The 23,398-nt window shown below is 39.5% G+C and overlaps 1 protein-coding gene across 2 annotated transcripts in view; it reads right to left on the reverse strand.

The window, feature by feature from the left end:
* Positions 1 to 23,398, reverse strand: part of exoc4 (exocyst complex component 4) — a 236,622-nt gene that overhangs the window by 14,317 nt on the left and 198,907 nt on the right. Inside the window, exons 14-17 of one of the 2 annotated variants that reach the window (XM_049474996.1) lie at positions 22,999 to 23,177; positions 12,267 to 12,408; positions 5,961 to 6,139; positions 4,331 to 4,490 (exon numbers count right to left, since the gene is read on the reverse strand). In XM_049474996.1, the coding sequence (XP_049330953.1) occupies positions 4,331 to 4,490; positions 5,961 to 6,139; positions 12,267 to 12,408; positions 22,999 to 23,177 (660 nt within the window). Of the gene's footprint in view, positions 1 to 4,330; positions 4,491 to 5,960; positions 6,140 to 12,266; positions 12,409 to 22,992; positions 23,178 to 23,398 lie in introns of both variants that reach the window. The other variant, XM_049474995.1, reaches the window with a different exon arrangement.

Genomic DNA, 23,398 nt, shown 5'->3' on the forward strand with positions numbered 1-23,398 from the left:
GCTGCCAAAGCCCTGAGAGAGCACAATAGGCCTTGCTCTTTCTCTGGGTAGGTACAGTAGATGGCGCTCTTTCATCCCGCTCATCACTCCTAGGGTGATGTGGATCAGCACAAGGCTGCGTCTGTGAGCTGGTGCATCAGAACCGAGTCGCTGCACTTTCCTCCGAGAGTTAGCGCTGTGTTGCTACCCGGACTTCACATGGGTCAAAGGAAACATGTGCTAGTCTTCACCCTTTTAGTGTTGGGGCATCACTAGTGATAAATTGTGTAAATTGGGGAGAAAATTGGAAAATGGGTGCATTGTCGATTTTTGAGAAAATTAAAGATTTTTAAGTGCACCTTATAGTCTGAAAAATACGGTAATATGCCAATAATAACACTAATAATAATAATGATAATAATAATAAAACACAAATGCATGCACAAACATACACACACAGCTCTCTGACAGGTAGTGGTGATGTTGATTAGACATTACAGAGATACCTTCAGGACTCTGGGACTGTCAGGCTCTGAGCAGATGGTGGCAGTATATATGTGTGTGTGTGTGTGTGTGTGTGTGTGTGTGTGTGTGTGTGTTTAGCTGCAAAAGGTTTCTCTGTTGCCTCTATGCTCTCTCTCTCTCTCTCTCTCTCTCTCTCTCTCTCTCTCTCTCTCCAGAGCTTGGGGACCAACACCAGGTCCAAGGTCGTTTGAAGACAAACCACCTTAATGCCAGATTGATTACAGTGCGGCCAAGACTTCAGCCCTTCTCACAATCATCTCAGCACACACTGCACTGTTTGCACACAATTAAAGGGCCGTATCTGCTTACTACACCTTTTGACTCTCTAACTGCATCACTCCGCAGTCCCCGATGGCGTAACTCAGGCGCTCTCCACCACTAGATGCCACTGTTTCCAAAGCCTTCGGTCATTCTGAGAGCTGCTGGGCATCAACAGCTCCAGCTCTCCTCGGCCTGAACTCCAATCGATGGTTATTATTGTGTCCTTGGCCCGGTTGCCCAGAGCAAGCAGTCAGACGGGAGCCCGGCCAGCGATTCCCCTGCTTCCTTGTGGGCATCTCTCTGTTTCTCTCTGCCTCCTTCCATCCATATATCCTTCTGTCTCTCTCAATGAGCCGCTCTGCTCCTCACCAGCAGCCCACTGCACAAACACTGCCAAACAGCCGCTAAACACTGACTTACCTCCTGCTCTCCCATATTCTTTTATTCATTTATTTATTCTTTCATTCCAACATACATACAAAAAACAAAAATAGTGTTTTATACTTGGGAAAAACCTCAATAGAAACACAGGGTGCTTTAAAATAATATTTATTTAAAGTTCTCTTAGCAACAAGTAAAAAGGCATTAAATAAAAATTTTAATATATAATTTATAATATATAATATATAATAATATAAAGTATAATATATATATATATGTATATATACACATAAACTTACTGATCCACGCAGCACAGCATGGTTAAAACTTATTCTCTCTCTCCATCGCATTCTTTCTCTCTTTATCTAATTCTCACTCTTTTTATCTCATTCTTTCTCTCTCTCTCTCTCTTTATCTCATTCTCTCTTTTTATTTAATTCTCTCTCTTTTTATCTAATTCTCTCCCTTTATCCAATTTTCCCTCTTCCTTTATCTCGTTTTCTCTCTTTATCTCATTCTCTCTCTCTTTATCTTGTTCTCTCTCTTTTAACTTAATTTTCTCTCTTTATCTCAATCTCTCTTTCCTTATCTCATTCTCTCTCTCTCATCTCATTTTCTCTCTCTTTTTATTTAATTCTCCCTTTATTTAATTGTCTCTCTCTCTTTATCTCATTCTATCTCTTTATCGCATTACCTCTCTCATCTCGTTCTCTCTCTCTTTTTATTTAATTCTCTCCCTTTATCTAATTTTCTCTCTTTATCTCAATCTCTCTCTCTTTATCTCATTCTCTTTCTCTCTTTATCTTGTTCTCTCTCTTTTTACTTCATTTTCTCTATTTATCTCTCTTGCCTTATCTCATTCTCTCTCTCTCTCTTTATCTCATTCTCTCTCTTTTTATTTAATTCTCTCTTTATCTTGTTCTCTCTTTTTTATTTCGTTTTTTCCTCTCTCTTTCTCTTTATCTAATTTTCTCTCTCCCTCTTTATCTTGTTCTCTCTATCTCTTTCTCTTGTTGTTTCTCTGTCTCGTTCTCTCTCTCTCTTTATCTCGTCCTCCCTCTTTCTCCATATCTTACTCTATCTATTGTTCTCTCTCATTCTCTCTGCTCCCAGTTCAGCTCCAAGCTCCACCCACTACTTAGGCTTTTAACTGACAGGCAACTGAACCAATCACCTTGCACCAATTAAACACATTTATCTTATGAGAAATCAGTGAATTTGAACTTTTTTCTAATTTATTCTAAAACTTTATTATTTCATGTTAAATCTAAAATCAGATTTAATCGCGGCGATGCCCCTGATCTCAACATACACTGGAGGATGATGATGATGATGATGATGATGATGAGTCATGAAAATAAACAGTGTACTCTTTGCTTTCCCTCCTCCCACATGGATCTTCTAATCGCCCCAAGATTTCTGTGCGTCAGTGAGCTTAAAGCGCTAACATTTAGCTTTCAGAAACGCCTGTTTAAATAAATGCATGGACCTAATTAATGTGTGGAAAAGTGGGAGGGAGCGTGTGGTAAAATCACAACCACAGATGTCAGGTGTGAGTAAACAATGCACTGTAATTCATATCAACACCTGCACCTCCCACACAGTAACTCAAGGACACACACACACACACACACACACACACACAAACACACACATTTACACACTAAGAGAAAGAGAGTGGGAGACTCATGCACAGCATGCCCATCAGCATGACTTGCAGTAAACAAATTCTAACAAGTTCTAAAAAGTAAATAATCACTGCAGCTCAACTGTTTCTGATACAGTACGACCCTTAAAAAGCAACTATAAACAGATATAAAACTTTATAAACAATCAAACTTTAGTTTATCTGTCTGTTTATCATTTAAAATTCCATCAGACAGAATTTAAACTACTGTATTTATTAGGGCTGTGAATCTTTTGGAATCCCACAATTCAATTCAGAATCGATTCTCGGGGTCACAATTTGATTTTTTTCTGATTCTTTTAAATCGGATGGATTTCTTTTTCTTCATCCTCCATACTTTACAACAAACACCATAACACTGTAAGCTACTGTCGCGCGGAGCTCAGCTACTGTCGCGCGGAGCTCAGCTACTGTCGCGCGGAGCTCAGCTACTGTCGCGCGGAGCTCAGCTACTGTCGCGCGGAGCTCAGCTACTGTCGCGCGGAGCTCAGCTACTGTCGCGCGGAGCTCTTTAACGCGACAGTAGCTGAGCTCCTCGCGCGACAGTAGCTGAGCTCCTCGCGCGACAGTAGCTGAGCTCCTCGCGCGACAGTAGCTGAGCTCCTCGCGCGACAGTAGCTGAGCTCCTCGCGCGACAGTAGCTGAGCTCCTCGCGCGACAGTAGCTGAGCTCCTCGCGCGACAGTAGCTGAGCTCCTCGCGCGACAGTAGCTGAGCTCCTCGCGCGACAGTAGCTGAGCTCCTCGCGCGACAGTAGCTGAGCTCCTCGCGCGACAGTAGCTGAGCTCCTCGCGCGACAGTAGCTGAGCTCCGCGCGCGACAGTAGCTGAGCTCCGCGCGCGACAGTAGCTGAGCTCCGCGCGCGACAGTAGCTGAGCTCCGCGCGCGACAGTTCAAAAAGCTCCGCGCGCGACAGTTCAAAAAGCTCCGCGCGCGACAGTTCAAAAAGCTCCGCGCGCGACAGTTCAAAAAGCTCCGCGCGCGACAGTTCAAAAAGCTCCGCGCGACAGTAGCTGAGTTCTGCACGACAGTTCAAAAAACTCCGCGCGACAGTTCAAAAAGCTCCGTGCGACAGTTCAAAAAGCTCCGTGCGACAGTTCAAAAAGCTCCGCGCGACAGTAGCTGAGTTCTGCGAGACAGTTAAAAAGCTCCGCGGTACAGTTAAAAAGCTCCACGGTACAGTTAAAAAGCTCCGCGCGACAGTAGGTGAGTTCTGCGAGACAGTTAAAAAGCTCTGCGTGACAGTAGATGAGCTCTGCGGTACAGTTAAAAAGCGCCGTGTGACAGTTAAAAAGGTCAAGAATCGATTCTGAACCATTTAAAGTTAGAAATCGAATCGATTTTTTCCTGCACCCCTAGTATTTATGTCTGTGTCGCTGTTTATTTACTGTGAGCTGCATTAAAAACCCACTAAAAGCTTGAATGCGCCTTATCAGAAGTGCTCTCTGTAACCTGTTCACATCTCAAGATAAAAAAGGTGTGTTTGCTTATTTGTTACCTGGCAAAGTCCAGGTCTGCCTCTCGTGACATGGTGATGTTGGTGAGGTTCTGCTGGAGCACAAAGATGTTCCTGCACATCTTCTTGATGCCAGACTCGCTGATGCGCTTAAAGTACTGAGCCCCGTTGATCAGAATGCAGGAGATCAGGTGACCCAAACCTGCAGGGCATGCAGAAAGAGACGCGGCGTGATGCTAATGGCAGAACTAGCTTTCACGCTTTGTTGGAGGCATTTGCACTGAGCACTTGTTTGGCTGAAGTGCTCAGTGGGAACATGCTGTTGTTATTTTGTACAGACAAATCCATCAGATGTGGACAGCAAGCTTAGCAGACCCACTAGGGTAAGCTTATCTCAGGATAAGATCTCAAAACTAAGATTTTAAAGAGGCAGAACATGAAAAATATATACATCATATACAGTATCTCACAAAATTGAATAAAACCCTCACATGGGACAATACTAAAAGGCTTACTTCTGAGACAACAGCCATGCAGACGGATTTAATACAGTGTTTACAGCATATGTTCTTATAACTAAAAGGCTAACCCTCCACCTCTTCAACCTCTGCAGCAATACTGCACTCATACATCTATTCCTATGGAGAGGCCTGTTCTGGTCTCAGTCACCATGCTGCAGCTCAGTTTCATTTTATTTAATTTATTTTACAATATACAGCTCTGGGAATAAATAAGACCACTCCAGTTTCTAAATCAGTTTCTTTGATTTCACTATTTATAGGTTTATGTTTGAGTAAAATGAACATTGTTGTTTTATTCTATAAACTACAGACAACATTTCTCCCAAATTCTAAGTAAAAATATTGTCATTTAGAGCATTTATTTACAGAAAATGAGAAATGGCTGAAATAACAAAAAAGATGCAGAGCTTTCATAAAGTTTTAATAGTTCAGAAATCAATATTTGGTGGAATAACCCTGGTTGGTATTTGATAACAGTTTTCATGCATCTTGGCATCATGTTCTCCTCCTTCAGTCTTACACACTGCTTTTGGATAACTTTATGCTGCTTTACTCCTGGTGCAAAAATTCAAGCAGTTCCGTTTGGTGGTTTGATGGTTTGTGATCATCCATCTTCCTCTTGATTATATTCCAGAGGTAAAATCAAAGAGTAGAGTATATAATAGTGGTAATTAACGGTTATGAATTATGAAAGGTGTATACTGTAGAGTTGATGTAGTGCTTTTGTAGTATTTGCATCATTACTGCTTTTATCACAATAAAATACTAAATATATACCATATATACAGATCTGGAAAATATAAGAGACCACTTTAAAATGATGAGTTTTTGAGTCTTTGATTTTACCAAATTGAAAACCTCTGGAATATAATCAAGAGGAAGATGGATGATCACAAGCCATCAAACTTAATTTGAACTGCTTGAATTTTTGCACCAGGAGTAAAGCGGCATAAAGTTATCCAAAAGCAGTGTGTAAGACTGGTGGAGGAGAACATGATGCCAAGATGCATGAAAAAAACTGTGATTAAAAATCACCAGGGTTATTCCACCAAATATTGATTTCTGAACTCTTAAAACTTTATGAATATGAATTTTTTTTTTTTTTTGCATCATTTGCTTCTTCCCCCCCACACAGCCATCCTCACACTCACCCTCAAATATGTACTGGAACTTGTGCTGCTGCAGCGCAGCTCCCATCACCTCCTCGATGGCACTGATGTCCTTATTGAGTTTGACCACCAGAGGATCATAGTCCATGCTGGCAGCGTTGGCCACGATGGCGTAGTTGCCCTGTTTGGCCAGGGGTATGAGATGGTGGAAGCAGTGAACTCTAAAAACAAAAAGAATGCAGAGAAAAAGAAAAACATAATGACTCGACACTCAAAACTGCAGAATCCTGCGAGACACCAACGTTCCAGAAAGTTTTAAGACTCTGTACGCTTTTATTTCCTTCAGAACTTTATAAAACAACCATGAAATATGAAGTGTACGTGCTCGTAACTGAAGAGCGACCTGCAGAATTTCACTACAGAGAACATGGAGGAGAGAGAGAGAGAAAGAGAGAAGGGAAGAGAAAGAAGGATGGAGAAAGTGGAAGGAGAGAGACGATGAAAAGAGAGACAAGCAAAATGATGTTTGAAATAGATGAAATGAGATAGATGAAAAGAGCAGTTAAAAAGACTGAAACAGAAAGAGAGAGGAAAAAAGAAAAAAGCTATAGAGAGCAAGAGAAAAGAGAGAATGAGAATAGGATGAGAGAAAAATCTAAAGGAAAGAGAGAAATGTAAGAGAAAGATTGAGAAAGCCGAGAAACTGAAAAAAAACAGGAGAGAGAACAAATAGAGAGAAGAAAGAGAAATTAAAAGAGAATATTTAAGAGAAATAAAACGAGAAAGCAGAGACAGAAGAAAAAAGAAAAGGAGACAGAAGTGAGACACAGAGAGACGAAAAACAAAAAAGAGAGAAGAGAGGAAAGAGAGTAAACAGAGAGAGAGAAAGAAAAGGAAAAGTGATCAAGAGACAGATGGAAACAGTAAGAGAGAGAGCCTAAGCAAGAGAGAGAGATAGATGATAAATCTGCAAAAGAAGAGAGAAGAGAAGTAGAAACATAAAATAAAAAATAAAAAACGAGACAGAAGTTAGACAAAGAGAAATGAAGAGATAGATGGTGGAAGTGAGTGAGAGTGTGAGAGAGAAAGAGGAGATGGATCTAAAGAGTGAGAGCCTAAGCCAGAGAAAGAGAGACAGAGCGACAGATGGAGACAGCAGAAAAAAAAGAGAAACACCAAATAAAAAAGGAGACAGAAGTGAGACAGAGAGAGATGAAGAACAAGAAAGAGGGAGAGGAGACAGAGTGAAAAAGACAGAGAGAGCGAGAAAGAGAGAAAGAACTACAAGCTCTATTACTCTTTATTATAAATCATATGTTTTTTTTTTTTTTTTTTTTTTCTTATAATAATTAATTTAATTGTTTACTTAAACTTGTGTTCAAATTTACCTGTACAGTTATCTTATGTTAAATTTTGTCAGGAATATATATATATTTGTTAATCACAGCTTTGGCAATACAAATGAGAAAATTTGTCATGCTAATAAAGCAACTTTGAATTTGAATTTGAAAGAGAGAGAGAGAGAGAGAGGGACAATGAAATTGAGAGAGATGGAAAAAGAGACCAGATAAAAGGAAACAGAAGTGAAACAGAGAGAGATAAATAACAAGAAAGAATGAGAGAGAGGTGAGAAAGTGAAAAAAAGAGAAAGAGAGATAGACAGAGGGATTGAGAGCCTAAGCGAGAGAGAGAGAGAGAGAGAGAGAGAGAGAGAGAGAGAGAGAGAGAGAGAGAGGGACAATGAAATTGAGAGAGATGGAAAAAAGAGACCAGATAAAAAGGAAACAGAAGTGAAACAGAGAGAGATAAATAACAAGAAAGAATGAGAGAGAGGTGAGAAAGTGAAAAAAAGAGAAAGAGAGATAGACAGAGGGATTGAGAGCCTAAGCGAGAGAGAGAGAGAGAGAGAGAGAGAGAGAGAGATATGAAAAAGTAGCAAGAAGAGAAAAGAGAAGTAGAAAGACATCAAATAAAAAAACAGAAGTAAGACAAAGAGATGAAGAGATAAATGAAGAGATAGATGGTGGAAGTGAGAGACATACAGAGAGACAGGAGATGGACAGAGAGAGTGAGAGCCTAAGCGAGAGAGAGAGCGAAAGATGGAGACAGCAGAAAAAAGAAGAGAAACACCAAATAAAAAAGGAGACTGAAGTGAGACAGAGAGAGATGAAGAACAAGAAACAGGAAGAGGAGACAGAGTGAAAAAGAGAGAGAGAAAGTGTGTGTGTGTGAGAGAGAGAGAGAGAGAGAGAGAGAGAGAGAGAGAGAGAGAGAGAGAGAGAGAGGGACAATGAAATTGAGAGAGATGGAAACAGTAAAATGGAAAAAAGAGACCAGATAAAAAGGAATCAGAAGTGAAACAGAGAGAGAGATAAATAACAAGAAAGAGCGAGAGAGGTGAGAAAGTGAAAAAAGAGAGAAAGAGAGAAAGTGAATGAGAGATGGAGAGAGTGAGAGAGTGAAAAGATAGACAGAGGGATTGAGAGCCTAAGCAAGAGAGAAAGATGGATGAAAAAGTAACAAAAGAAGAGAGAAGAGAATTAGAAAGACATCAAATAAAATAAAACGAGACAGAAGTGAGACAGAGAGAGATGAAGAGATAAATGAGAGAGATAGAGATAGAGAGAGAGATAGAGAGAGAGGAGATGGACAGAGAGAGAGAGAGCCTAAGCCAGAGAGAGAGAGAGATAGAGAGAGAGAGAGAGAGTGATAGATGGAGACAGAAGCAAAAAGAAGAGAAACACCAAATAAAAAAGAAGACAGAAGTGAGAAAGAGCAAGATGAAGAACAACAAAGAGGGAGAGGAGACAGCCTAAGCGAGAGAGACAATACGAATGAGAGAGAGAGAGAGAGCTCTCTATAATAGTTGCCTCCAGTTACATGTTCATCAGTTTCCCATAAAATAGCCAGAGCCTCCACTACCATTAAAAACCTATGAGTGCCGCCACCAAACCATAAAGCTCCATCCTCTCCTCCCCTGACTTAATTTACTCACAAGCACTGTCAGGGGAAATTTGCTTGATGGGAAAAGTCAATAATGCGTGGCACGAGAGCAGGGAGTTACTGTTTCCAAATCATAAAATAGAGCATAAGCTAAACAATATCTGTGAGCAATCAGGAGAGGAGGAGGAGTGGCCGTTAGGGTCTGCTGAAAGCAATGCTTCACCCCCAAAATGATAACACTGCTAATATCAAATGGACGCTGGCAGTGGCCATTAGTCTTATGTGAAAAAGTGCCAGCTTACTGGCTCCCACACTCCATTCTTCCACGCCTAACAACATTATCATTTCTGGGTGAAGCTTCTCGGAAGAACTGAGACTCTGTTCACACCTGGCCTTCATGCATCTTGGGTTATTCCATTTACAAGGAACTGCCAAATGCATTACCGTTTACACCTGACACTCTGAAAGTGTCTGCAGTGACCACTCGTAACCTTTACTCTGCTTCCTCCTTGAGACATGTTTGTCTTACACATTCTACACATGCATGCGTTTGAGTTTTACCACCTATATTGTGCATGTGCTCTGATAGCATATGTCTAATGTCTAATATCTAAACATAAAAAAAAATCCTGCTCTGTTGTAGTATTTACTGTACTAGACTGAGGGGTGTACTCTGATAAGGGGTATCCAGTTAGTGGTGCTAACAGCCTTTACTCTGCTTCCTCCATGAGACATGATTGTCTTACACATTCTACACATGCATGCGTTTGAGTTTTACCACCTATATTGTGCATGTGCTCTGATAGCACATGTCTAATGTCTAATGTCTAAACATAAAACAAATCTTGCTCTGTTGTAGTATTTACTGTACTAGACTGACTGGTGTACTCTGATAAGGGGTATCCAGTTTGTGGTGCTAACAGCCTTTACTTTACATCCTCCATGAGACATGTTTGTCTTACACATTCTATAAATGCATGAATTTGGAACTGAAGATTACTGTGATTTTTTTCATCTCTATTGTGTATGTGCTTTGATAAAAAACAAGTGAGCAGGTTTGGACTTCTTTGTCCACTGTTAAAATGATCATGCAACTACTGCAAAAGTGTGGTATGGTCACTATTTTAAGACCTAAGAACATGGTTGGACGTAACCTGGTCATGCAAATATGTTCTTAGCTCAAACATAGATAAGGGACATTGTTTTACTGATCCTATCTATATAATCTTGCCATTTTTCTTTTCTCATTTTTTCCAGCTGGAGTAACGACGCAGTTGATATGGTTGGAATACATGATCATAGATGACCCTGACCTAGGGCTGGAAAGTTAACTGAAATAATTTGATTCATCAAATTAATGTTTTAATGCGATTTTTAAAATGGGATAATGGAAAGTGTACATCTTTACATACAAAAGCTGCAGAGAGAATCTTATTATATAGACATCAACTTACTTATAGGGGGCTGCTTACTTCATATGTCTTGTTATGTTTATGTAAAACTAAAAATCTATATTTTAACCGAGAATCTCTTAAATATTTGAAGAATATTGAGATTTGTTTGTTATTTTTTGACAATATCACCCAGCCCTACCTTGACCACCTATCAGGGAGGTTGAAATCATACTGTAACATGTCTTTCAGATGCTCTGTGCTTCATTAATATTCATACTTAGTGCTGACCACTTATGAGTGGATGATCCACGATGCATATCAATGCTCTTAAAAGCAAGACTGTCAGGTCTCGAGGGCTAAGACACTGGAGTTTAATGGCTTGATGCTACATTTTTTTGGTAATTAAGTGTTTCCTTGAGATCTACAGTACTTGTGTTTGTGAGCTTTATGTTCTAAAAATGATCACTACTAATTTTGACACCATATATTTCCTCTTTTTCAAAAACTCTTTATCCCTTATAATTAAAAAAGATGCTTCTGTTTCTAAAACGGATATACGATACGTAAGCACTACTTTCTATTAGATGCGACATTAGAAAACCAGTAATTTTAAGATAAGATGTTTGAGCTGTGTTTGCAACATCATTTAAATCACTCTTCCTTTATTTAAAAAGTCATAGGAAATGATGGGGACCCTTTAAGGGTTCTTACACATAGCTTCTCTGCCAGAAATGAGATGTAATGGAGCTGTATATGAGTTCACAGACCGGATACTTTATGTAATATGAGCAGTTAATGGACCTACAACATCCTTAAAAGAAAAGAGCACTGGCCAGACCTCAGATACCCACAGGGTTATGCAGACTGACTGCTCCAGATGCTTGGCCTGACTATAGTCTCTGTGTTTTCCAAGAGACGCCCAGACTAGAGCCAAATTCATTTAGGCTATATGGCCAAAGGACTGCGGACACCTGCTCATCTAGAGCTTCTTCCAAAATCAAGAGTTTTAAAAAGTTAAAAAACCCTCTCTAATAAACTGTTCCTACTGATTAAGGTAAAAACTAAATCAGTAGATTCTAAAATAGTGTTAAAATGGTCTTCATGTTTTTAATGGTGATGGTCGATGTAATATATATAATATATATATATAATATATAAGTCATACAGACTATGAAGGAACACATAAGGAATATACGTAGTAGTAACTTAAAAAAGTGTTAAACCAACCAAAATACTCTGTAAAGAAGCATTTAGGTGCTTTTATCTGGAGTGCTGGTAACTCTGATGAACTTATCCTGTACAACAGAGGAAACTCTTGATTTTCCTTTCCTCAGGCTGCCCAGATGAGTGCCAGTTTCATCATCATAACCCTTTTAATGGTCTTTTTTGAGACTGTACTTGAGAATACTTTAAAAGGTCTTTAAATTGACTTTCAGATGACTGGCTTTCATTTTTCTTTACTTAGTTGAGTAGTTCTTGCGTCTCATAACCTGGATTCGAACATCACTCAAATATTCACTATTCACTGTATACCTGTAACTCTACCTCTTCACTACTTTACTTTAACTGATGCTCTCAAACACTTTATTAAGAGACAAGAAATTCCAGTAATTAACTCTTGACGAGTTCAGCACAGCTGTTAACTGAAAGGCTGAATTGTGCCTGGAGACATAAAACTGACTATATTTAGAAGAATATAGAACATACTCTGGCTTGTTTAATTCATTTTTTGTTTAGTAAATAATTAGTGTTTTTTTTTTCATAGCTTAGATGACTTTAGTATTAATCTACAATGCAGAATATTTTAAAATAATGAAAGAAAACAGTGATTTTAAGATTATTCCAAACTTTTAAACCCTTACTGTATATATATTTTATTTGAAAATGTAAAAATGATACATTTTGGCCAAGACTGACTTGAAATAAAAATGTTTTTTACAGATTTTCTTTGGTAGAGCTTTTGGGCTTTGGTGTTTTTTTTGTCCAGAAGAGAAGCACTGGATGGACGTACCTGACCTCCAGGTGTAGCACGAGCAGGCAGCGGTCAGCAATGTCCTGGAAGGATCTGGACAGGTCAGAGAGAGTCTGGAGGATGTGTTCTCGGCTGCGTACGCTCTCACTGCTCACCTGGCTGTCTGAGCCTGGAGACGCACCTGTGTGCACACAAACAAAGAACAGTGGTGAACGGCTGCAACCAATGCTTTTTATTTTATTAAAAGATTAGGAAGAGATACACTGATATAGACATGTCTGGGCAGATATACAACCCAAACAGTTTGTCCCAAACTGACAACACTTACTGACAATAATATTTTACTTTATTCAGTAGTAACAGATTTACTAACAGTCTGAGATTGAAGTAATTCTGTAATAAAGATGTTGTACTACAACATCAGCTGTAAAAAAGTGATGTATAAATACATTTGATTTGATCTGATTTCTTTTCTTAACATGTGTGCACCCGACACCATGTGAACCATACGAACATTATACAGCATTACAGAGCACCAGGATTTTATAGGCTAATCTTTACAGTCGGAACTAGAGCCAAACATGTATTAGTTATTATTAGTCCTGTAAATAACTCTTGTATACAGGTGTATACACATGTATATACAGCTCTGGAAAAAAAAGGAGACCACTTCAGTTTCTGAATCAGTTTCTCTGATTGTGCTATTTATAGGTTTATGTTTGAGTAAAATGAACATTGTTGTTTTATTCTATAAACTACAGACAACATTTTTCCCAAATTCCAAATAAAATATCGTCATTTAGAGCATTTACTTGCAGAAAATGAGAAATTGCTTAAATAACAAAAATTATATATGCAAAGAAACCTCAAATAATGCAAATATAACAACAAGTTCCTATTCAAAAAAACAATATTTGGTAGAATAAGCCTGGTGGTTTTTAATCACAGTTTTTTACGCATCTTGGCATCATGTTCTCCTCCACCAGTCTTACACACTGCTTTTGGATAACTTTATGCTGCTTTACTCCTGGTGCAAAAATCCAAGCAGTTCAGTTTGGTGGTTTGATGGTTTGTGATCATCCATCTTCCTCTTGATTATATTCCAGAGGTTTTCAATTTGGTAAAATCAAAGAAACTCATCATTTTTAAGTGGTGTCTTATTTTTCTTTGTCTTAAAGGCGATGTGGCCTTAAACTGAAATGAGTGGATGGGCTGTGAACCTGTCTCTGCACTCTGCACCATGATCCCACTCTGACTATGGTGTGTGTGTGAATCAATGCCCATAAATTACACTACAGCAAAGCAAAAGTGGAGAGACTCTGGCACCAGTTCTCATATAAGAGCCCTTTTAGTCAATGAGACACAGGGACACGTACGGGTGCAGAGTGACTACTAACAGATATGAGTGTGTGTGTGTGTGTGTGTGTGTGTGTGTGTAACGGTAAATCAATGAGACAGAAGGGATGGTGGTGATGGGCATTGACTACCTGAAACTCTGCAGCCTCTTCCTGACCTTCTGAAGGTCTCTCCCTTTCTCACTCACACACACTCACACTCACACACACGCACACACACACATTTGCCACAGTACATTTACATCAAGGCCAACTGACGCTTAATACATAATACTACTGTTATCACTGTAGGTCTCTCAGAAAGACATGAGATACAATGAGATATAATGAAATGTTAATATTAACATGTTAACATTAATATCTGTTAGAACTGGCTGAAGGTTCCTTTATAATCAAATTCAATAGACAGGGTCAAGCTACAGATAAGGCTGTGTTTAACAGGGCTAGATTAGAAATGTATGTAAAGATGAACACTGCAATGCTGTATGTCTATAACCCCTTGCTCGTTTAGAGAGAGTTATTAAGTTAAGCTCTTAAAAAGGCCATTATAACATTTGTTGACTGACTGTGAATTACATTCATGTGATATTCATTGCTCCTATTTTAACCATGCATGCACATTTCTCCATATTCCTTCAAGGCCAAGGTCATATATATATATATATAAAAAAAAAGAAAAAAAAAGAAAATAATTGAAAAGTTACTTTATTTCTGTAATTCATATCAAAATGTAAAACTCATTTATTATATGTATGTATTAAACACAGCGTGTGTATCTATTATAAGTGTTTATTTCTTATATATTGTTGATTATTATGGCTTACAGACAATAAAACCCCAAAAATCAGTGTCTCAGAAAATTAGATTATTATATAATAAGCTCAATTGGTGCTTTTGGAAGTGCAGTGTGCCAAGTCCTGCTGGAAAATGAAATCTGTTGTTGTCAGCAAGCAGAGGGAAGCGTAAAGTGCTGTAAGATGTTGTGGGAAAACAAAACTCCTTTAGACTGGTAATAAAAGACAGTGGATCAACACCAGCAGATGACATGTCTCTCCAAACAAACCATCACTGATTGGTGGAAACTTCACACTAGACCTCAAGCAGTTTGGACTGTGTGTCTCTCCACTCTTCCTCCAGACTCTGATCCCTTAATTTACCATTTTTTTACATTTATATATTACTCTACTTATTTTGGTAAAGAAAGAAAATAAGAAAAAGATAAAGATTTAGATAAATAAAGTAAGTAGTTTCCTTGCACAAATGTATTAATGGTAACCTTTCATCTGTGCTGGACTGCAGCCACATATGCACAAGCAGAATTAATTGGAAACAAAAATGATTGCCAATTAACCCTGAAATACAGGTCAGATAGATTGAGTGTGGAAGTGCAAATATGGGCATTAGGCTGTTGCAGAGACTGTGTGTGTGTGTGTGTGTGTGTGTGTGTGTTTGTGTGTGTGTTAATTTTTGGCTTTGAAAAAGGATTTTGGCACAAAAAATAAAATAAAATTACACAAAAAAAAAAAGGCTCTATTGGTTGAGCACAAATGAGCTCTTAACAGGTCTTGGCAGGCAACAAGTGTATATGGTACAAGTTACAGGGGTTGGACAATGAAACTGAAACACCTGGTTTTCGAGCACAATAATGTATTGTGGTGACGGACAGTTCTGGTAGAAACAGGAATGTTTGAGGTGCACATTGAATTCTGCGTGATTTGATCAGCCGTGGTTTTATGTTTTGTGGATACAATCCGGGTTAGCACCCGAACATCCCTTTCAGACAGCTTCCTCTTACAGCGTCCACAGTTAATCCTGTTGGATGTGGTTGGTTCCTCTTGGTGGTATGCTGACATTACCCTGGATACCGTGGCTCTTGATGTATCACAAAGACTTGCTGTCTTGGTCACAGATGCTCCAGCAAGACGTGCACCAACAATTTGTCCTCTTTTGAACTCTGGTATGTCTCCCATAATGTTGTGTGCATTGTAATATTTAGAGCAGAACTGTGCTCTTACCCTGCTAATTGAACCTTTACACTCTGCTCTTACTGGTGCAATGTGCAATTAATGAAGATTGAACACCAGGCTGCTCCAATTTAGCCATGAAACCTCTCACAGCCTACAGGACACTTGGAGAAGCTACCTGTTCACCCTATACTTCACTTAATAATTTCAGATTAGTAACAGCAGGAATCAACCCTAAATTCTGCATGTTTAAAATACATACATAAAAACTAGACAAATGAAACAAAAGGTTTCAAGAGGAAGATGGATGATCACAAGCCATCAAACCAAACTGAACTGCTTGATTTTTTGCACCAGGAGTAAAGCAGCATAAAGTTTTGGTTTTGTTATTTCAGCCATTTCTCATTTTCTGCAAATAAATGCTCGGAATGACAATCTTTTTTATGTGGAATTTGGGAGAAATGTTGTCTGTAGTTTATAGAATAAAACAACAATGTTCATTTTACTCAAACATAAACCTATAAGTAGGTATAAAAAAAGAAATAAATAAGTATGAGCCAATACAAAGAAATATACAGTACAGTCATGTGTTTGTTAACATAAGCACGTGTACACTGCATTCACCTCATTTAATGATCTGTGAATGTACGCTCTGCAGCGAGGGGTGGAGGGACCGCGGCGGCTCTGTTAAAAGTCGCTGTGTGCCAGCGCCCCCCCCGCTGAGAGATCAGGGAGCAGGGGAACCTGCTATTCATTTTCCCCTGCCCCATTGCCTCAAAGTCTGTCCCACTTTGATGGCGCGATCAAGCCTGCGCTGCATGGGGCGGCCAATTTACAGCAGCGAGCTCACCGCATCTCTCCAGACTGCATTCTCGCATCTCACAAACCCCCCCACCCCCCCCCACACCCTTCCTCCATTCCTCCACCCCCCCTCCTCCAAGTTAAAGGCTTTTATAGTTCTTTTAAAGGAGTGTGTATGGGTATGTGTGTGTGTGTGTGGTGAGCTTATCCAATTATTTTTAAACCCTTTCTTTGCCAAAGCGTCTGTTTGGTGCCATCTGTTGGAAGGAGACCCTCATCAAGAGGGAAGGAGTGTGAAAAAAGCAGGACGGATGAGCAGGACACAAGCGATTCAGCTGCAGATTAAATGCATCAGTTCAGGAAGAAACTCTGTAATGGCATATATATATATATATATATATATATATATATATATATATATATATATATATATATATATATATATACTCTTTCATAAACAAACTTTCCTCCTCTTTCTTGTTGTTTTCCTCGCAAATAAAGCACGGGTCACTCAGGACGTGATCACCATAGTGACAACTGAAAACTTTGCAACTGCAAATCTCACCAAGGCATTAGTTTTAGCGAGGTTTTAAAGGTCTCTTTTTGCTAAAATCCACTTTTTCTTGTTGTTTGTGAAATACAGTATGTCTCTCTGAGTTGTTTATGATGCTGCACATGAAACTCTTCCTTAAACTCAATTGTCTGCAGTAGGTAGTACAAAAAGAAAATATTCCGAAAAACAAGTCGATCAGGAAAAGCCCCGTGTCTACATCAACCCGTGAATTAGTTATTAGTACTCATGGCTCCGCCCACCTCAGCTTGGGACCGCCCACAAACAGAGCTGCAGCCAGGCAGCGAAAACATCATCAGATATGAGCTAAATAACAGCCCTAGAAACAGCATGGCAGTTCATTCCTGTGTTATTTGTGAGAATAACACATAAATGTTTATTTATATGCTTTACCCAGTAATTCAGAGCTAAGGAACAAATGGTTAGAATTAGTCTATGGAAAAACACCAGCAGTGAAGTTAAAGCAATTAAAAGAGGTAGGTGTGTATGTTTAAAACAGTTCTGTTTACACTAGTTAAAAGTAAAAATGGATTGTTACTTTCTGGACCTGGACTAGCCGCCTCTGAGTGTAAGTAACTATAGGTTTAAATAGGATCTCCGGTGGATTTGGCTCTGTTTTACAGAGACTCTAAGACTAGGTCAGTGGATGAACTGCAGTCAGTAGGGCATTACACATATAGAAAAGTAACGTATGACATTGTAAAGACTGTTATTAGTGTAAAAATGTCTTTATTTTAAAACCTTTCTAACTGTTGTTCGTCTCGCTGCCTCCTGGTGTTGCAGTGCTCTTAGCCAATCACTGGCGATATGTTTGCATGCATGAATATTCATGAACAAGAGCAGAAATCCCATCATTCTTCACTGTCCACTCCTCCACCGGACTAAAGCAGGGTTATACCAGATCACCGAAGCACTTTTTTTTTTCTTTTTTTTTTACAAAAACCACTAAAGCTCACATGGCATTTATTTATTCATACTAGAGACTACAACTGGACATTTTAAAATGAATGAAAATTGCACTGTAGTCTGCCCATTTACAGTGTTAAAACAAGCTACGTGGGATGGACCGCTAGCTAAAATCACCCTGGCTTATAGGAACACTCAAGGTTACTCAGTGTAGCACTGTCTGCCGCTAATGCTAATGCTAATGCCTTAGTGCTGGAGAAATTTGGGAATTACAAACAAAATGGAAGTGCTTTAATCACCCAAATATTGTGTGTTAATATATTAACACAATTTTAGCAGAGAAATCTGTGTAGATTAACATGTAGCGTTCATTTGACTTTAAAAGAAAGGTTTTTTTTTTTATTACAGTTTTGTTTTTGTACTTAGCTTAGCTTTACTTAACTTAGTTAGCTACCACCCCCAACCAACATCACCCAGCAGTAAGACATGCTGAATTAGAAGTTCCTTATGGCATTTCTAAAAATGCGCCTTATAATCAGGTGCGCCTCAAAGTACGAAAAATACGAAACTGTGCCGGATACGGATGGGAATCACACTTTTCAAGCAGTGATAACGCATTCCGTCTCAAAAAGAAAGGAGAGACAGCGTGATATACAGTCTCGTCCCACCGGTCCAGGGGTTAAAGCACATTCCTTCTTAAGACTTAGAACATAACACTTCATCAGCCTCGGCCATCTCCTGCAGGTACCGGGAAACCCGCCTCTAACACAAAAGAATTCTGACCTCTGCAGCGAAAACCACCGCTGCGTCCCTGAAGGCGATGGAGAGAGGGAGTGAGGGAGAGAGAATAAAAACAGAGAGATGGAGAGAGAGAGACAGAGAGAGAGAGAGCTAGGCTCATGAATGATGCATGAGATTGGCTGCGAGCGTTGATTATTCATCTGCAGTAACAGCAGTGACATCTGCATAGGGAGAGCTGAGCTCTGTCGGCTCGTGACCTCTGACCTCACCGCATCTCAGCCCCCAGGACAGCCGAGAAGGAAGGAGAAAGAAGTGAAAACAATAAAACTGAACGAGGAGGTGGTTTAAGGTTAAAATAAAAAAGATGAACAAAACGCTAAAAACACTGTGAAACGTCTGTATGTGTGTGCCTGTACTGTATGTGAGGAAGTGGAACTCCTCATATTGGTTGTGGTGAGATTGCTGGTTCCACTCCCAGTTATGCAGCTTGCCATCAGCTGCCGGAGCCCTGAGAGAGCACAGTTGGCCTTGCTCTCTCTCTCTGGGTGGGTACAGTAGATGGCGCTCTTTCTTTCCCCTCATCTCTCCTAGGGTGATGTCGATTAGTACAAGGCTGCATCTGTGAGCTGATGTATCAGAACCATATCAGAGTCTCTGCGCTTTCCTCCGAGCGTTAGTGCTGTGATGCTACTCGGCAATGCTACAGCATCAGCAGCAGCTCAAAAAGAGGCGGAGTCTGACTTCACATGTGTTGGAGGAGGCATGTGCTAGTCTTCACCCTCCTGGTGTTGGGGTATCACTACTAGTGATAGGGGGAGTTCTATGGAGTGGATTGGGTAATTGGTCGTGTAAATTGAGAAGTAAATGGGATAATGTTATAAATATATATATTTACTTTGAATATATAATAAAAGAACATTTTTCCAGATTTTTTTATTCCTAGAAGTTTATAACGCTTGATAAGGAAACAAACTGATCAAACGTAAATGGAGAACTGTATGTAACAGTATTAATGCTGTATATTGCTATAGGATTGTTACATTTATATATTTTTGAGTCTCAAACAGATATAAAGCTGTTGTGAGAAAAGTAAACGTTGTCCTAAGGGATTATGTGTCCAGCACAGGACCTTCAGATGTGATAATGCCCATATCCAATCAATCACAATCCTGCACCAGACATCAGAGAAACAAACAGTCTGTTCTTATTATGTGTTTTACAGCCTGGATCAAACTGACATTATGCTCAGGCTTATCACAAGTGGTCTAAATTAAGAGAATGGCCACCAACCTCCAGGAATGTTTGCTTTAGTCCAAAATGATGGACAGTGTCTGATGAACGCCACTGCAAACAATCTACTGGCGGAAAATGAGTTCTGTTATCTACTGATTAAAAAGGTATTTTCATGTCGTGCATTAAAACATTAATTCACTTTCACACAAAAAGCTTCTATGACATTTTTTTCTGCTTTTTGCTTTAAATGTTCAGCTTGTTTCACCACACCCACAAAAGTTAGTTTCTTCTTCTGCACGTGTGTAAAATGGTTTATGCATGGAATAAATTTTGTGCCAAAAGCTGTACAAATCAAAAGGAAAAAGTGTATGTTGCAAATTCAAAAGAGAAAAAATATAGCATTTATATATATATATATATATATATTGCAGCAAAAATATTTCAGCTTGTATTTTATCAGTCTTTGCTTTTATGTTTATTGTTTTTTTTGTGGATTTTCTGTCGATTTTTTGGCTTCTGGAATTTCTTGTTTGCTTCTCCTTAATTTTTCGCTTCTGAGTTTTGGCACAGTTTTCACAGGTGGGCGGGGCTTAAAAGAAGGCATTCCTTCCACTTGAATCTCCATTGGTCCCCTGATTTTGGACCGACGGGAACCCTGAACCCTCGTCCCCTCGACCTACCAATGGTGATTTAATAGGAACCTGTGAATCTGTGAACCTAGTGTCACGCTGAGCTTTTTAACTGTACCGCGGAGCTCACCTACTGTCGCGCGGAGCTTTTTAACTGTACCGCGGAGCTTACCTACTGTCGCGCGAGACAGGTTTAAGCTTGACGAGAAATATTGTCTCGTAATCTCGCGAGATCTCGTGCCACGAAATCTCGTCACACCCCTAGTGATAGTTTTCCGGTAGTCGGGAAACGTAACTTTACTAATGTCACAGCACCACCTGCGGTTGTGGAGTACACGAGACAGGTAAAGCGAAGTCGCATAAAGAATGCCTGCTCTAAAGCTCGCGAAAGCGCGCTTGACTTCGTGCAAATTCGATGCTCACGAAATTCGTTTCTCTGGAAGTATGCCGAGGCCCTAACTGTGGGACTTTTCCCAGAGACTAAAGCATCTCTCGGCCTGCCTGTTCTCGCTCTCCCTGCATTTCTTCTTGTCCTCTATCCTCGGCTCAAGGTCATCTCTGTGAGAGGAGAAGAGAACTCTCTCTTGTCCGCCGCACTCCAAAGCTCACTCTCCAGCACAGAGAAGCTCCTTAATCTCGCCCACATTACACTGGCAAACGTGTATGAGTCTGCAAGACAAGGCGGGGAGAAAATGACTTGTTCATACCTGACTGGCTCTGTAATATAAAATCCAATTTGGGTAGAGTGTGTGTGTGTGTGTGTGTGTGAGAGTGTGTGTGGAGGTGGGGGGGGCTTTAGGAGGGAAAGATAAGGGTCTCCGTCGGTGACGGTCCCATCAGCTCGGCAAACACTAAATAATGAACAATACTGAGGCTGTCCCGCCATGATAAAACACTCCATTACTGCCACTGTGCAGAATTAATGATAATTATGCCACGTCCTCCACGGCGCTCTTATTGAATTTTTATCTGCTCCTGGAGCAAGTCTCTCTGAAGCCGTCTCTGCTCCAGCAAAAAGGAGAGAGAGAAATAACAATAGTTTTTAAAAAGCTAATTTCCCGTTTTCAGTTTTAAAAAAAAGGCTGGTGATGATGGAGGTGGGGAGGCTGTTCAGAGGGGCAGCAGGAAGCTGCAGTGATGTGGGCTGAAGCTCAGAAATCCACCGTGAGACTGCTCCAGTGATCTCTCAGAGAGAATGTGTAAAAACACTCTGAGCCACTGAAGCATTTAGCAGCCTGAATAATGCCTGAAAGACTCAAAACTAGCAGAGAAGCTGTGATTAACTGCACAGCAGAACGTCTGAAGCTGACCATAAACTCCTATATCTACTTTTATGTAATGTACGTACTGTATATATCACTGCTGTCCAATGAAAACCAATGAAAAATAAGCATCCTTAAAACAGCAACTTTACAGGAGAATGACAAAAGCTTCTTTACTTTCAATGGAAGTCAATGTAAGAAAAGTTTGTTTCAGGCAATTTTGAATCATTTCTATTGGTCCATTCATAAAAAACGAAAAAAAAAAAAATAAATCAAGAAAAATGGAGATACAGCTCTGACAAAAATTAAGAGACTTAAGAGACTGAATCAGTTTCTCTGATTTTGCTATTTATAGGTTTATGTTTGAGTAAAATGAACATTGTTGTTTTATTCTATAAACTACAGACAACATTTCTCCCAAATTCCAAATAAAAATATTGTCATTTAGAGCATTTATTTACAGAAAGTGATGAAAAACGTGCTTTGCTTTCAGACCTCAAATAATGCATGCATTTTGGCATCATGTTCTCCTCCACCAGTCTTACACACTGCTTTTGGATAACTTTATGCTGCTTTACTCCTGGTGCAAAAATTCAAGCAGTTCAGTTTGGTGGTTTGATGGTTTTTGATCATCCATCTTCCTCTTGATTATATTCCAGAGGTTTTCAATTTCCGTGGTCCTCCAGTAATTTTAGTCCCGTCTGGATCCACATCTCTGAGTTTTGTCTCCTCGCATTTAATAAAATAGCTATTTGTCCACTGCTGCGCATCGTAATTACATTTTGAGATCCGAGTAAAAAAACACAACAGCGAGTGGAAATAGAAGAGCTACTGAACGCAGCGATGGTCCTCACTGGTCCTCCTGTTGTTTTCAACTGCAGTCTGGATGCAGGAGTTTTATCAGAAGAACAGTAGAAGTGTGAAATATATTTTTTACAGACGTCCCCCTGAGAAACTATTCTCATCTGGATAGGGCTTCTGTCAGCTTCACAAAGTTTAATACAAAACATTAAACTAAAAAACTCAACGAAAGTCCCAGTAGTTCCCTGATGCAGCTAGCAGCCTCTCCAAACATGTTTATTTTCATAAGGATTACTTTCTTACTGTGATAATTAAATAGCAGATTTTCATAAATCAATATCCACAATTCCACTATGTTGGATAAATAGTTTAGAAGAATTACATTTATACCATAATTAAGACCAAAACTTAATCATTGTTGAAAATATTAAATTAAGCTTTTTTTGTGATAAGAACAACATTTTGATATTGTAAATAAGCTTTTCTTGTGGTCATCACTTACACTTACTGGAGCTCTGAGGCAGGGTGGAGAAGAAGCCTTTGAGACGAGCTGCCAGCCACTCCATGCTCTCCTGCAGGTTCGCCAGAGCCTTCAGGTCACTCACATCACGGAGGATTTCATTCTGAGGGATCAGCTTGTCTCCCAGGTTGCCAGTCAACACCTCTGACTCCTTAGCAAAGGCCGCTCTGAAAGAGAGAAACGAGGGAGACTTTGAACGAAAAACTAGTGCAAATATTTCTATGTACCTGATGAGACACATGAGACCACAGAACATTATTATTAATGATTTTTTAGTTTTGCGGCAACTCAAACTTTTAGGTCTTGAAGAAATCCACCATCAGCTGTGCCCACTAGAATTTTTCAGTTAATTTGTATAAAAACTTAAAATTTTAGGTCTCCTTAACTT

Source organism: Astyanax mexicanus, chromosome 2 (genome assembly GCF_023375975.1).
Source record: "Astyanax mexicanus isolate ESR-SI-001 chromosome 2, AstMex3_surface, whole genome shotgun sequence".
Classification (NCBI taxonomy): Eukaryota; Metazoa; Chordata; class Actinopteri; order Characiformes; family Acestrorhamphidae; genus Astyanax; species Astyanax mexicanus.